At 35.2% G+C, this 15,965-nt stretch overlaps 1 protein-coding gene across 1 annotated transcript in view; it reads right to left on the bottom strand.

The window, feature by feature from the left end:
- The window catches only part of LOC149798264 (uncharacterized), a 160,975-nt gene that overhangs the window by 28,782 nt on the left and 116,228 nt on the right, over nt 1-15,965 (bottom strand). The window contains exon 20 of the mRNA XM_089960859.1: nt 11,846-12,103. Coding sequence (XP_089816985.1) covers nt 11,846-12,103 — 258 coding nt within the window. The remainder of the gene's footprint in view (nt 1-11,845; nt 12,104-15,965) is intronic.

The following is a 15,965-nucleotide window of genomic DNA, read 5'->3' as shown; positions in this document are numbered from 1 at the left end:
GGTACAATCTTTAAATATACAGTAACAGTATCATTATATAATTTTGGTTAGAGATGCTTTTCACAGATGCTTTTCACAGGCTGCTATGACATCAAGCATGCCTATCAAATCACAACATGTCACACCAAAATGATGTGTTTGAACTACCAAACCCATCAGCATGACATGATCAGATTCAGATAAACATTCCCCAAAATGTGTCTATGGCAACAGAAATGGGTGGGGTGGGGCAAACTTATGTAAACACAAAACATTTTATGCGGGCATTTTAATCAATAAATCATATCACTATATTTCCTTTAAATTTAAAATCTTGAAAAACAATTGGCTATTAGATACAATTAAAACTATTAAATGAAACATTTAATTACAAATTCTTACTGACTTGTTTTGATGTCTGCAATCTTAAACAGTGATACTGATCAAAGACTAAAGAGCTATTTCGAGTCTCACATAACCATGAAGTCTGTGGATGAGAAAGACTTGAATAACCATTAGCTTCTTTTCATTCTGATGAAATAAGAATATCTTCACTCAAATATAGCAATCACTGTCAGGTATAACAGTTTACTGACTTGATAACTGAACAAGAGCTGGTCACTGATGGTGTAACATGTATTAATCTTGCCAACTGAAAGAAAGTCTTGGAATCATTTATTAAAAGACTAGGATCAACTCCATGAGTCACAACAAATATTGCCAAGACTGCTATGACAAAATTTATATGACTTTTTTGTTCACAGTGTTAAAACAAAATTATTACAACCTTAATCAGCTCCACTGGATACAGGTATCATTCACAAAAAACTTTCAACGTTGATTGTACACAGAAAGACACATAACTATTATGGGATTTCATTCATCTCAAACACTTATGATAATTTTCATCATTGATCCGAGACAGAAAATTCTACATTCAGGGTTGTACATTGTACCAATGACAAATGTGCACGGAGTGTTTGAAGGAGAAAGAACTTGCAAAATTTACACCTTTCGGGAGGGCTACAGACATATGTGAAGGATGTAAAAGGTCACTTTTTGGAATGAAAAATGCTTTAATCAATGTATGATTACATTTTCATGCTTTCTTAACATGTTTTGAGTATAATTTGAGATGCACATTCACAATTCAGTATTTGCAAGGAAGGTTGATGAAGAAGAAAAGATGGAGTTAATTCCAATAATCGGATGAAATACTTCAGAATCAATTTTCCAACTTTCCAATTTATGATCATGATGACAGATTTATCCCTCTACCTCCATTTGTTATTACATGAAAATAAGTCTTTGGACACAACATTTCAATTTCATGTGATCCTGTGTAGCTGAAATGGAAATCTTAAGATTCTGAAAACGTTAAGTTTACAAATGTTTGCACATCATGGTGTAAAACAAAAGTATACCTTAGTTTCAGTGCTTATCAAGCTTCATGAATCTATGAATCTTTCATATTGACTTCTGCTTTGTCAGTTACTATGAGGTTTAATGGTTCTTAAAACTTCATAGTCACTAAAACAAAGGTCCACAAATATTGTATAATATTATCTCAAAGTTTCACTTTGAAACACTCACTGATGTACAAGATGTGTCACCTGCTAAAACTTAAGACAGCACCATAATATTGTTGACAAGGCCAAGGCCATAAGCTGCATCAACAAAGGCCATAAACGCTATTAATTTCAACATAACTATGTCAAGTGGGTATTTTGGCCCAGGACCTAGTTTGCTTTTTTTCTTATCAACCATGAATGTATTTGTAGTTGGATCATCATATCAGATATATAAAATGTCAAAGACTTAAATTATAAACTCAAAATCTACTGTTTCAAATCAGTCCAATAGTTGCAAGAAAAGTAATTTAAAAGATCTTTCTATTTTCAGTAACTAGTCAGATTTGATGGTGGATCAGCTCATGATGCAAATCTAAAGACCACGATACCAGAACGTGATTCAATTAATTTGGTCATATTCTGTTGAGCACTCTTTGAGAAATCATGTTAGAAGTGTTCTAAATTTATCAGGAATAGTGGCCGCATTGTGAATCATTTTAAATTCATTGGGTACAATATTTTGTGGCTTTTGTGAGTAAACAGGGACCATGAATTAATGTTACAATGTACCAAGCTGATATTCAAAGTTCAGCTTTATCCAGTGATAAAGCATCACTAGTGTGCATGGCTTAATACCACAGATATTTATAATGCTGATAAATATATGAGATGACAGATGAGGAGCAATAGAAATTTATTATGATTTATTCACATGCTCAGAAAGTTGAAAGTTCTTTGCTAATACTAATGCAACCACTCTGCATGATAACATGGTAAAAACTGTATGGGTTTAGTTCTTTACTTTCCAAGGAACATACTGTATCCATTTATAATAATATGTACTGAAACTTTATGCAATCCAATAAAATTATATAATATCTCAGAAACATGATCATTTTAAAGTATGTAAAAAATGTAACATCATTCAGAGTTTGTGCCTCTTTTAATGTAATTAATTATTGTGAAAGCAATTAGTCATGTCTGACTCATATTTAGTCAGTTATATGATGCCATGTTGTCTTACATCTGCAGGTTCTCCCTGCCATGTGATTTGAAAACATCAACATCCCTGCTTTTTTTTACCACAGTCTTAGTGACATTATGACAGTAACAAAAGTGTGAAACTAAATTGTGACAGAACTGTTTAGATAAAAGATTTGTTTCAAAAAGGCTAAAAAGCACTGAAAAACCAAACAACTATACATAAATGGAATTAAACTTGATATCACAAAGGACATCTGCATTTTCTTTGGTTAAGATCTTTTCATTTATGTCAGGTGTTGCTAATGAATAACTTGACTGATTAACTTAATTACTATGGATTAAACCCGTTTGCTCATATTAAGACTTGTGCAACATCACTCAATTTTTAATCTTTTAGTTTTATCCATTTAATTTGTTAAAAATTGACAACTCCACAAAATTAAGAAAAGTACGAACTGAAGAACCTATCTAGAGAGACCATCCCTTCTGCTGGCAGAAAGCAATCTCTGAAGACAAGTGGTCTCTCATAGCAGGTCTGTGCAAGGTGACCAGTTTTCAAGGTCAAAATTCAACAGGACTGAAGAAGGAAAAATAAATACAAGTGCAGTACACGCATTTTCTTCTTTATTCATAGTTCATGTTAAAATATTTAATTTATCCCATCTCACATTAATTTTATATTACAATACAAATTTACATCCATCATAAAATATTCACTATTTTGTTTCAAGATTAGGGGTACATGTATTATCATATGATTTGCAAAATTAGCTAGGGTAATATTTAGATATCCTGTCCACAAATTAAATTCATATGTCCATTAATTTCAGACTTACTTCAAATGTTGCATAGTCAGCTATGATAACATTCATCCTGTGAATACATTAGCAGTTTTACTCAGGCTTTGGATAAATATAAATTATATAAGTACCAATAAAGGAAATAAAATGCAGAATCAAACCATCCAGAAACAAAATAAATTTATGGAGAGTCAAATATAAAGGCTTAATTCACTGACTGCATAAAGAGATTAACCCAATAAAGGGTTTAACAAGATGCACTACTGTGAACAGATGATGGCTTGGTGAGTAGAATTTTATAATTCTAAAATCAAAAAAGAGCAAGAAACACAAACTGTTTACAATGGCAATCAAATCTGGAAAATGATAATTGTTGATTAAAGACAAAGACTTCATTCATTGGCTCCAATGACAAACAATATACTTGCCGATACAGTGAAACCATTTAAGAAGGTTTTTAATTATGACATTATTGGCACTGTGCAGATATTGCGAAAGATAAAGAAACAATACAAACCATTGATATTGACTATGTATTTGCTCACTCTGAAGAGGAAATGGTTAAACATAAAGGGGATCCACAGGACTTCTGCACTACAAATGCAGTTAGTGACATGCCTGGTTTACAGTCTACAGCATGTGATGATACCTACATGACCTGTAGGTTTTAAAAAACAGCAAGCAACCTCAAACAGTGACTTACATAGTATGGTCAATTAGTGAGAAACCCTTTTCGCTAGTAAAATGTTTCTTCAACAATACCTATGCAATCATAATACCTTGAGACCTCGGAGAGCAAATCCAGCCCTTCAGATTAAAACATTTTAAGGAAAATGCCAAAAGCTATCTGCCCACCTAGGTGGCAGTTAGATCTAATGGCCCCTTTATACTGGGATTGGCTCCAAATCCCAGGACCTGATAGTTACTTCTTGAGTGGACGGCATACTCTTTATATGGATGTAACTGTCAGGAGGCTAGGAGGGTGTATGTGCATTATGATTGGTAAAGTATTACTGAAGAAACATATTTTACCACAAAACATTGGGTTCTTCTTCAAACATTACCCAATCATAATAACTTAGAAGAACAGGTAAGAGGTAGATGGAGATACATCCCCTTACCCTGGAAATGCCATCTCCAGTCTCCCAAGTTATGACAGTTTCTCCATTTTCACTCCAGCAAATCAAGTGGAAGTTGTGAAGCACTTTCCTTATGAAGCCATTGAATGACCCAGATAGGTAACCTTTTGTACCACAAGTAGAGTTCCCACCAGATCAAGCATGGCTTTTTAGGACAAAAGATCCCTGAGATAAAAACTACACACATGCCAAACCTGATAGAGGTACAAGCATAATTTTTGCTAATACAAGTGGCAAAAAAGCATAATCTAAGCATGAAAAGTGCAATCTTTATATTACCAGTACTAATATTAGTACATTACATAATTATAGTACACTGTATGAAAAATATACATTTAGTTTGACTACTAACCTGGATCTGCAGGTCAAAATACTTGGCAAAAATGGCCAAAATCCATGTGAATTAGAACCAGATTGAAAATGCAAAATATGCAGACAAATTGTAATTATTCAACACTCACTTTAACTTGTCTACATGTCTAACCTTTGCCAAATAATCATGAACTCCACAGATTCTGAAATGAGCTCAATCCATGTTCTGTACTGCATCATTCTCATTCTTACCAATTTGTAAAGCAGTGCTGATTTGTCCTTTTTCTGATTGGACATGTTTTGAAGTTTTAAAAAGACTCATCTGCTCTATGCAGTTTCATCCACAAGTCAGACCATGAAAACCCATTTACTTAATATCTGGTATCATTTTCTTTAAAGGTACAGACTGATCTGCTAATTAATTTGTTTATCAATGTAATGAACCTATGAGGCTAAGTTTCAAATTAAAGAAACCTGTTTTCTTGGAAATGGGTCATGTACAATTGCTATAAGCTGATTATTAGGAAAGTACACATAGAGCTACAATGGACAAATTAGCTCCTATGGTATTCTTATGCAGCGGTCTTTCTTTTCAGAAGATTTTTTGTTGTTGTAGGGTTTAACGCCATTTTTCAGCACACGAAAGGCTATACATGGCGGCCAGTATTAATGGTGGAGGAAGAACCCGGGAAAACCCCAGAAAGAACCACCGACCCACGAGAAGCTACTGGCAAGCTTTCTCACATACCCACATTAGCCGAACTTTTCAGAAGACTCTAAACTTTTATAATGAGTGGAGTTAAAAAGATAATAATATAAATGACAAACAACTTTTTATGCTTTATTGTTATTTTATTTTTTAATGTACTGGAAAAGCATAATTTATCTACAGGGAAGTGTAAGATGTAGTTCAGGAAAAGAAAGCATAATAATTATGCCAGATGTGTAATGGTTGGCATGTATGACACTAGAGAAGCATACTCAGATCTCCATCCCATGACATCGATAAAAACAGAACAGTTTCACTCACATGCAATATTTTTGGCAATTGTCGTAACTTCGTGAGCTAAGATGCGATGCAAATTCATTGGTGTGTGGTTATTTCTCATATGTGGAACAGATAGCCCACTTTATCCTGGACGAAAATGTTGATATATCACCCTTTCCCTCTTTTGAAGGGCAAGAAGAGGCGTGACCTCCATCTATGCAATGGCTTGGTCTTCCTTAAGTACCACTTCAGAACTTGCACTGGGTCCTGTAGATGACTTTGTGATGAAGTGTCCAGAGTAGACATGGATTATTACCCAAGTCTGATTACCTATGAATTGTATGAATGGTATTCTTGGTAATGAAAGCAGAGGCCATCATGAGTATTACTTACCCATCTTATCGGAAATGCATGTAGATGGGTCCACCATAGTACATGGATTGCTGATTTTGCCTGCCATTCGCTAATACAGTGAGGAGGCAAGACTTATATGAGGGTTGAACCGATGCAGCTCTTGCACGCAGTTTCAAATGATGCCTTGTTCAACCAGGTTAGTACCCATGATAAATTATTACACTTGGGTAAGGATCCAGTGTCATTTGTGTGAAATCCAAACTAAAGATTGGATAGGTCTATGGTTTGTCTGATATCCACTCTTCCATGATAATGCAGTGTGTCAATGATCATGGAATAGGTTTTAATTGTGATTGGTACTGTTTCTCATCGAAGAGCCATTGGAAGTTAGCTAGGTGATATCATGTTTTGTTCCAAAATATAACTTGCCTGCTGTTTTTTGTAGGCAAATCACAAGACTTCTGGAACCTCTGTGAGTGAGTAGGTGAAGCTATGCCTCTTGCAAACCCACTGACTGCATAGTCTCCCCCAGTGGATGAAAATTAGAACCTGAGAAACCAAGAACGTAAAACAGTTGCCAGGATGTGTGATAAGGGTGTGTGTGAAAGTGTCATTCGATGCAGGGAGGGTCTTATAGAAATGCTGTCAAAAATGATCACCCTCCCTTTACTCTTTTCCATTATAGTTTTGGAGAAACCTGTTTTTCAATGGTTGTAAATTCAGCAGACCTGCCTCCCTGTAACCTTTTGTTGGTTGCCTTGCAAATCCCTCTGCTTTAGCTGAGACTGTGAGGGATGGAAAGGATGTATCCTTGGTGGCTTATTGCGATTTCTGTCAACCTGATCATTAAAAAGGAGATTAGATGATTAAAGCTGCGAACATAAATTGGTCAGTCTTTAAGAAAGGTGGCAGTACAGACCACTGCATCTCATTCCATCTATTCTAAGTTCATAGCTGCTGTTATGGCCATGGCCTGTATATTTACAAAGTGGGCCATTCTATAAACATGCTCCCCTGTAGGGCTGGTGGGATACTGCATGGGAGAAGGTAACCTGTGTTCTGCCTATTGAAAGATCACCACAGATATTAGATGGAAAGTTGATTCCTGAGTCACAATGTAACAAATCAAATGATGGGTATCAAAATGGAAAAATCTGCTAGAAAAAAACATCTGTAGACACTCGGGACTTCTAATTCATGTTGTAAGCAGTGCAAAATGTCAGTAACTTGGCAGACTGTGTAATCAATTGAAAGTATATTCTTCATGGTCAATAATGAATTGATGACAGAACTGTAGACTAGGCAGGTGATGTGGAAGAACGAGGACAAAACTCTGCTGGGAGTGGGAGGAAAACTTCTTTAGTGCAAGCCTGCAAGGCTGAGTTTCACTTATCATAGTATGATCTAATAATGATAAGGGCACTGTTTTCGTAGTTTTGGAATAAGGTAGTGAAGATGACGTATCTGGTGCTACCTGCGATGTAGTTGGAGAAGAATGTCAAGGATGGTGGCTCACTACACTTGCAGCATGTTATGAGTTAGATCCCATTACTTCCAAGGTGTTGCTAAGTAGAGGTTACCTTTGGGAGGCAAATGCTTGAGGATGAGTGAAGAGACACCTCCTGGAAACTGGAGCACCAAGATGAACATCATACACTGGAAGTTTCCAGAAGTACTATGCAGGTTAGCTTGATCCATGAAAGTGTCTGTATAAACTGGACATCATCCACAGTAAGTGCCTAGTGGCATTATGTAGGTTAGACTGCTGTATCACTAGGTTCATGAGCTGGTTTCCTGGGGATTGAGGCACTAACCTGGGTGTCGTAAGTAGGAAATGCCTTGAGGCACTGTGTGAGTCATGGATCTGGATACATTTTTCTGGTGGCTGATGCTGTATGTGCTACTGCTGTCGTGGCCCATTATAGTCAAGTCTGGTCATGTTGTCCTGTTCTTGAGGTTGGGACAGGATATGTGATATTGATTCATGTAGCCAGCCTGTAATTCTGATGTGCAAGATTGTAACTGAGCTCATTCTAGTAAATATGGTTTTGAACCCTTGTGTGCAAGGTGATGATGTTTTCATCCCTCAAGGTGTGCTTCTGTGCCTTCTCCTTAATACCCAAAGAACTGCTGCCCATTGACGTCTGGCCATAATATGCAAGACTTACATGTATTCCAAGAATGACACCACATAAAACTACACATATTGAGTGGTTGTCAGACTGGGCTTGCCCAGGGTCTAAGTCTGTAAGACTAAAATAAAACTGACAATATATACATGTAATGCAGTGCATATCCTGCTTTATGGTCCATGCAGAGGTACACATTATGGTAAAAAACCTGTAAAAGGGTAAATGTGGCCCATACAAGTAGATAATTAGAGCATCACTATTAATACTTACCAAGTGGATGCTGAATAATCAAATCTAGTAACAAGATACCTGTAGGAAGGCCAATATTTTGACTGCATATGCAGATAAAATCATTGAAGTGTTGCTTATATTAAGGACATGATTGTATGATGAGGATGCTATGGGTAAACCAAGTATAGAAAATTTACCTGTAAGCATCTGACCAAGGAGAAAGCTTTACAATAATATAAATCTGATATAAATTTTTAAAGTACACACAAAACCTGCACATAAAAACGCACTGTCTCATTAACGACACTTATGAAATATCCAATGTGTGACAATGTTACCTGTAGGAAAGGCGAAATGATGTTCTATACAGGTGTGTATGATCTGGATTTTTTTTAAACACAGCTTTGAAATTATTTCAGTCATATCACTACGATGTTTGCAGTGTGGCAGTTTATAGTGGTGTCTAGCAATGAGGTATCATGCCACAGACATGCAGTACAATGTCCCACCCAGTCACATTATCCTAACACCAGGCCGACCAGTCCCAACACTGACCTCTTAATGCTGAGCGCCTAGTGAGGCAGCTGTTGTACCATTTTCATCAGTCTTTGGTATAACTTGGCCAGGGTTTGAACCTGCAACCTCATGCATTTGAGGCAGATGCTCTAACCACTAGGCCACAGGAGCTGTGTGTTCTATACAGGTAAAAATCAGTAAAGCGTCATGTACAGCAATGAAGTAGACACTAACACAAGATAATATAGAAAACTCACCTTATGTATCAGAATACAGTGGAAATTATACAGCAATATTAAACAAGTTTTCTATATAGCACACCAGTCATGCACTTAATATTACTGTTATAACAATATGAGGGGATGCCAAAAACACCTAAGTGTGCAAAGACCATAAAGTGATAACACTGAAAAGTTAGAAACTTTGTCGTTGAGAATAGAAAAAAGAAACAAGTTGGAAAATTTCAAATGGAGTAAACTTTCCTTCAAAGATGACACTCCTCCAGCTTGTTTTAAGGTAGAAAACATCCAAACTGTGAGGCCTCTCTGTCTGTAGAGAGCATTCTACCTGGCACAAGCAGAAGTAGTAACTGATGATTTGGTGCCAATCCTGTTATCAAAGTGAGATCTCTCTAACTGCCTCCTAGGTGGGCATATAACTGTTACCTTTTTTAATAAAATGTTTATAATCTGGAAGAGCTGGCTTTACGAGGAAGTAGTAGTAGTTTTCCTATGGTATTATGATTGGGTAAAATATCTGAAGAAGAACTATGATAAAAGTGTTGCAAAATGTGCGGATAACACAAGATTTGGCACAAAGAAATTACATCATGTCTAGAATAATCTCAATGAATCTGTACTAACTTATATTTGGCTCTGTGATGTCACGATATCAAATGCCCACTTCCTAAATAGCACATTATTCAAGGTGTCAAAAATATCAGTATTTTACTTCAATTTTCTAAACATCTGCTAAATATTTCTCATTTAAAGTGTCCATCTAGACTAACCGAGAACACTTAGTAAACAGCTGAATAGATTTGATGTCTGTGACCAACTGATTTAATGCTCTTTCTACATTCTTTAAAATCAAGGACTTTTGTTATAACAATAGCAAAAATACCTTATTTTAAAAGAACTATCATCAGCTTACACTTGTCTCAAAAGTGGTTAAAATGGTTAGTTATAATTACATGAATTTGTACATTTTAAGGTAAAACTGCTAAGGTATCACACAGAGAACTGTGGTAAATAATTGGTATATGACCCTATTTGTATGCTGCTAAGCCCACTCCACATTTGTACCAAATAGTTACTTAGGATGCCTTTATCTGATAATAAGCCCACTTCTAACATTTTTACATTTATTTGGCCGGTGCGTCTTGTCAGGCAAAAAATAATGTATCTATTTAAGTTCTAATTGATTCACACGTGACTCATACATTAACATAAAGGGGTGGATGATTAAGAGATCTTGCCAGATCAATTCAACATTGGTTGTTCAAACTGTCTTCTTGGTAGCAACAAACTGCCTGCATGCATGGAGACGCCTATCAACATCTCAGATTAAACTGTAACTATTTCACATGAAGACAAAACTTTTTTTCTGTTGTCAGAATAATTTACAAAAGGATGTGACTGCAAAATGAAATGCAGACAGAGAATGAATAAAAAGAGGATATTTGCTAGCTCCGAGTAAACAGCTGATATATTTCATCAAGTAGGTCAATTTGCTAAGTTATTCACCAGTGAGATTAAATATTCCTATTATTCACTCAGAGCTGTTCCATTTAAACATATATGGTACCCAAGAAGGGCAGTTTTTTAAAACTATATGCCAGGGTACTTTGATTTCAGCATTCCTATTAAAATGATAAGAAAATTCTAAGTTGCATCTATGGGTAAAGGTGCCTTCCCTGGGTCCAAAGTATGTTTTACTGGAACAGCCCTCAGAGTGGCAAATTTTTATTTGTTTTATGCACAAAAATATTGGCTAGCAATATGTGTAACAGACTGAACTATCAGATTTCTTACTGTAACCCCATAATGTCAGTGATTTACCATTTATGTTCAAATGTTTTGTGCATATTTCCACAGAAAATATAAGCAGGAACATAATTCTCTTTCCCAATTCAAGGTGTGTGTGTGTGTGTGTGATTTGGATTTTTAATGTAGCTTTAAAAAAATTTCAGTCATATCGTTACGATGTCTGCAGTGTGGCAGTTTATAGTGAAGTCTAGCACTGGGGCATCATGCCTCAGACATGTAGCATGATGTCCCACTCAGTCACATTATCCTGACACCAGACCGACCAGCCCTAACACTAACCTCTTAATTCGGAGTGCCAAGCGAGGCTGTGGTTAGTACCATTTTGTAAGTCTTTGGTATGAAATGTCCGGGGATCGAACCCACGACCTTCCGCATCCGAGGCGGACGTTCTAACCACTAGGCCACCAGAGCGGTCCAATTCAAGATAAAATAGCACCCAAAAATTTGATGAAAAAGTTATATACACGTTATGATCTGAATTAGGTTTGTCTGCATGTGAGACAGCCATAATTACCACTAGACTTTCTCAGGCATCTAAAACTAGCTCAAATTTCTTGGTCATAATGTTATACATGAGGCAGTGTAAAAAATATCTGGCATTTAACTCCAGAGGATGATCAAAATTATTTTTCTTGGAAAATCCATTATTTCATGGCAGCATAAAATAAAGCATTTGTATACCCTATCAAATGAGTTTTCCTTCATTGCAAGAATTCAGGTGAACCTAATTTAAAGGTTTGAAAACAGTATAGATCATATATGCAATTTATAAAAATAATGTTTTTGCTCACCTCGCATTTCCTCAAGAGATGTATCTGTTTCAATGATTCGTTCAGTAATGAATGAGAGGCCAATGGCTTTCCTCAAAGACTGACCACTGACCTGCATCCACCTAGGTTCAAAACAATCAAAATAAGAAGGAAGAGCACATCTGTTGAGACTGTATGCTTTCATCCTTGTATCAGGCTTGTACATTTCCTCCTCTAGCCAACCAAGCTGCTTAACTAGCTGAACCCTTGTCCTTTGCCATTCACAACCAAATGGATAATCTAAAAAAAATGAGCAATTATAAATATTAACTAAAAATATTAACTGTCCATTACAAACTATGGTTGCCTATCTGGTCACTGAAAAATGGAGCTGACAAAAGATAGCAATGTTCACAGCACATATTAAGAGTTAGCTTAAGAGTTTGATATGTGTCAATCCCCATGACGATCAATATCCTGACTGATGATAGAAGCGAGCTATGTTAAAGATTGAGGGTCATGATAGCATTTGGGTAGTGATATACTCTGTAGGAAATGTTGTAACTGCACAAAATAAATGTTCAAGACAAACCTAAACAGCAAAGGCTTTCAGTGAAGTTTAAGAAGTAGTTACTTTTGCTTGGTGGTCACGTAATTGTATAAAGTTTTAACTGTACCTGAAGAAAAATCAATGCACAGGGAAAATAAAATAAGTTTTGTTGTAATGCAAATTGAATATAACAATGTCATTTCATGGCTTCCTATATTTGATTCTTCAATCCATTCTCAGCTGTGCATTTTCCATGGGCATATAAATCTGACATGGATACCCTGGAAATGCAGTTTAAAGACTGGAAACACTGGAACAAGTCATGCAATAAAGGTAAAGCCCATGGAAAATGGGCAAAAAGTATAAACATTGTTTATTTTTTATAAATGTTATGCAGAACTTGTTCCAAGACCAGAAAAAATGGAAGCAGTGATGCCATACACACATTAATCCAATTACTAATGGATGCCAAACTGCTTAACTAGCTGAACCCTTATCCTTTGCCTTTCACAACCAAGTGCATTTATTTATCTAAAAGAAATTGAGGAATTATCAATATTAAAATATAAAATAACCAAGATATGGTATGAGATGGTTTGGTGTTTTATGGCACAGCAACATAAGTAGATTATTTAGTTCTTAAGAAATTGTGCTTTCTACATTACAAATTATGGTGAGGACATTTTGATTTGGTCCAGCCCAAACATACATCCATACATCTGTATATCTGTCTCAAGAAGATTTTTGCCAACAGTGGTCAAGAACCATACAAATGAAGTTTTGTTCTCATTTCTGTAAGCAGATGTGCTGATTAGATTTTCAGGTCATTACAGCAATCTTTTTTTTTTTTTTTTTTTTACACATTTAATTTAAAACTGTTTGGAATTGGACATTTTTAAACAAGAAAAACCTCACAGTTACCAGTATTAAAGATAAATGATTGAGGTTAAACAAGTAAAATTAAATAGTTATATTTCCATTTATATGTAGATGATCTGATTACATTTTCTGAAAATTCCAATATTTTGTGTTTTTATTTAGTTGTTGTTGCAAAATCTTTTTTGACTTTTTTAGTGTAAACATTGTCAGAATAATTAAACAAAAATTACTTGATGTTGACAAAGAAAAGTAAATTTCTGACTTTGCATTTGTATCTCAATTAAGCTTGGACAATATACAGATAAATCTATAAAATAGAAGTAGCACACTCATCACTGATCTTGAGGCAAAAGAGTTCCGTTGAAAAGAAAATCAATTCAATTTTCTGTTTTCAACAACATTTAAACAGCCCAAAGCATGCAAATTTTTTCAGTTGATGCATTTTTCTTCTTTTTTTCTTTTCTAGTAACATTACCTTTGTAAACCAGTGCACGTAAAAATAATAAAATAAACATTAAGATCAAATGCTATATTAATGCTCAATGAAATAAAAGAAAGGCAAGAGCTACTGTTTTGAGATGTATGAATGTCTTGATTGAAAATATGTACAATTAATTATAAAAAGAGACATTATATAGACTTGCACTAAAACATTAAAATCTGTTTAGTAAATATGGGAAACAAACGAGTTATGTAGGAAAAGGGAAGAGCAAAATTCTTCTGCAGACAGCTACAAACTCAAAATAGAAGCCTTAAGAAAATGTAATTATGCTATCAATACATTCTGTTTTGATTTGCTGCAATTTTCTGCTGCTATATGAGTAACTGTCCCACTGTTTGATAATCAGATTACCTGAAGTCAGTGTAATAGACAAAGTAGCCATCTGGTCAAAATTACTTAAACTGAATTTTGATCTGATGCACTATTTACATTATAAAATTTTACCTGATGTATATGGAAACAGCTTTATAATTTGCTATAATAATGGTTTGCTCAGTATTACATTAATGCAGCAATATTTCTTAATCACAATATTTGAAGCTTTTAAGAATGATTGAACAAATATGCAATTTCAATGGAAATAGGAACATAAAAAAGTAGGAATAGCTTATTAATCTCACAATGGAATCATAATAAACCAGTGGGAGTTGTATATTAGTGTCTCTATAGAATCATTGTTTCCAAATGAAATTTTATGTAATATAAAACTGGAACTAAATACTGTAAAAGAAAAAATATTCTTGAATAATACAGATGTCCCTTTTATAAAATAAATTTTAGTTTCTTGTTTTAGCTGATGACATTCTTCTTATCAAGAGACTACAGAGTCTGCATGAAAGAATTTCTGTTATTAGTCATATATTTATTCCAGTTTCCTGAGGATATGACTATATGATTATGGAGATAATGAAGATGTTGATAATGATCATGATCGTTGTTTACAGTAAGTACTGTTTAATATTTTTTGCTTAATTTTTTAAAAGACAGTTGGGTCCAGGGTGACAGTCATCTGAATCATTTGCCTTAACTGATGATTGCCATATCACTTATGTCCACGTGAGTTCAAGTCACGGGCTCCACCAATGTGGGTATGTGAGAAAGCTTGCCAGTAGCTTCTCATTGGATGGCAGTTCTTACAAAGGTTTTCCTGGGTTCTTCCTATACCAGTTATTCTGAATGCCATGTACAGCTTATCATGCACTGAAAAATGGCATTAAACCCAAAGCATAAACAAAATCAAAAGACAGCTGCTATATCCATAAGGAGTGGAAATGTTGACATTGTCAAATGTAAACATGAAGAACAAAAATGTTATATGTAATGAACAGAAACTACGAAAAAGAACTTAGCTGGTGATTAAGATTTTCAGTATCTTGATTTATCTCTTAGCTAAAATCAATGTATTCTATATCACATTGGACTGAACACCACTCTGAATATCAGCGCTTCATGACCCCAACATATCATACATAAATGTGTAATTTTTCTGCCATAACACTTTATGGAATTTCATTAAATGGAAGACCTAATGTCTCACTTGTTTATAATTTTGGGGCTCATGAAGAAAGTGAAAGTTATCGTACATAATTTTTACATATTTTTTACAGGAATATGTTTTAAATAGCTTTTCTAGAAAAAGATCCACTAAACCATATGTTTTGGAATATCAGGGTGCATCTCAAAATAACCCTCTCTCTGACTCTCACTCTCCAGAAACATAATTTTGAAAAAACTTAAACCTGTCTAGGTCTTGCCATAAACTTACACAAAATTGTCAGGGAATCTTAGGAAAAAAACATGTAATTCTTGTTACTGAAACACCCGTAATCACAAATGAATCTTTTATGTAAAAACTTGAGAATCTTGGGCCTACATTGTTTTGTGAAATGGTACCCAGGGGGCAGCACTGTTCTTACTGTGCTCTAGTAAAAGCTTGGAAGTCCAGTGCCACATCCCCGAAGGGGTGGAGAAGAAGCTCCACTGACAAGGCCATGGAAAAGGACAATGCATACCTAAAAGTTTTGGTAATGTAACCAACAAATGGTGGACAGCTATTGGTAACACAGACTCCCCCTTCAGCAGGTTGAATAAGGTTGCTAATGAAGGTCAACATGCAAGGCTATGGTCACTAATGATGTAGCCTTTTGTTCTGAGGATTCCCACTTCTTCAGCATCCAAAGTTAGAGTTTTAGTGGGCCAGTAAGAAGTATAAATATTGTAACTAAAAGCAG

This window comes from Sinohyriopsis cumingii, chromosome 6 (assembly GCF_028554795.1).
Source record: "Sinohyriopsis cumingii isolate HCF-2022 chromosome 6, ASM2855479v2, whole genome shotgun sequence".
NCBI classification, from domain to species: Eukaryota; Metazoa; Mollusca; class Bivalvia; order Unionida; family Unionidae; genus Sinohyriopsis; species Sinohyriopsis cumingii.
This window is presented reverse-complemented; position numbering and strand designations above follow the sequence as displayed.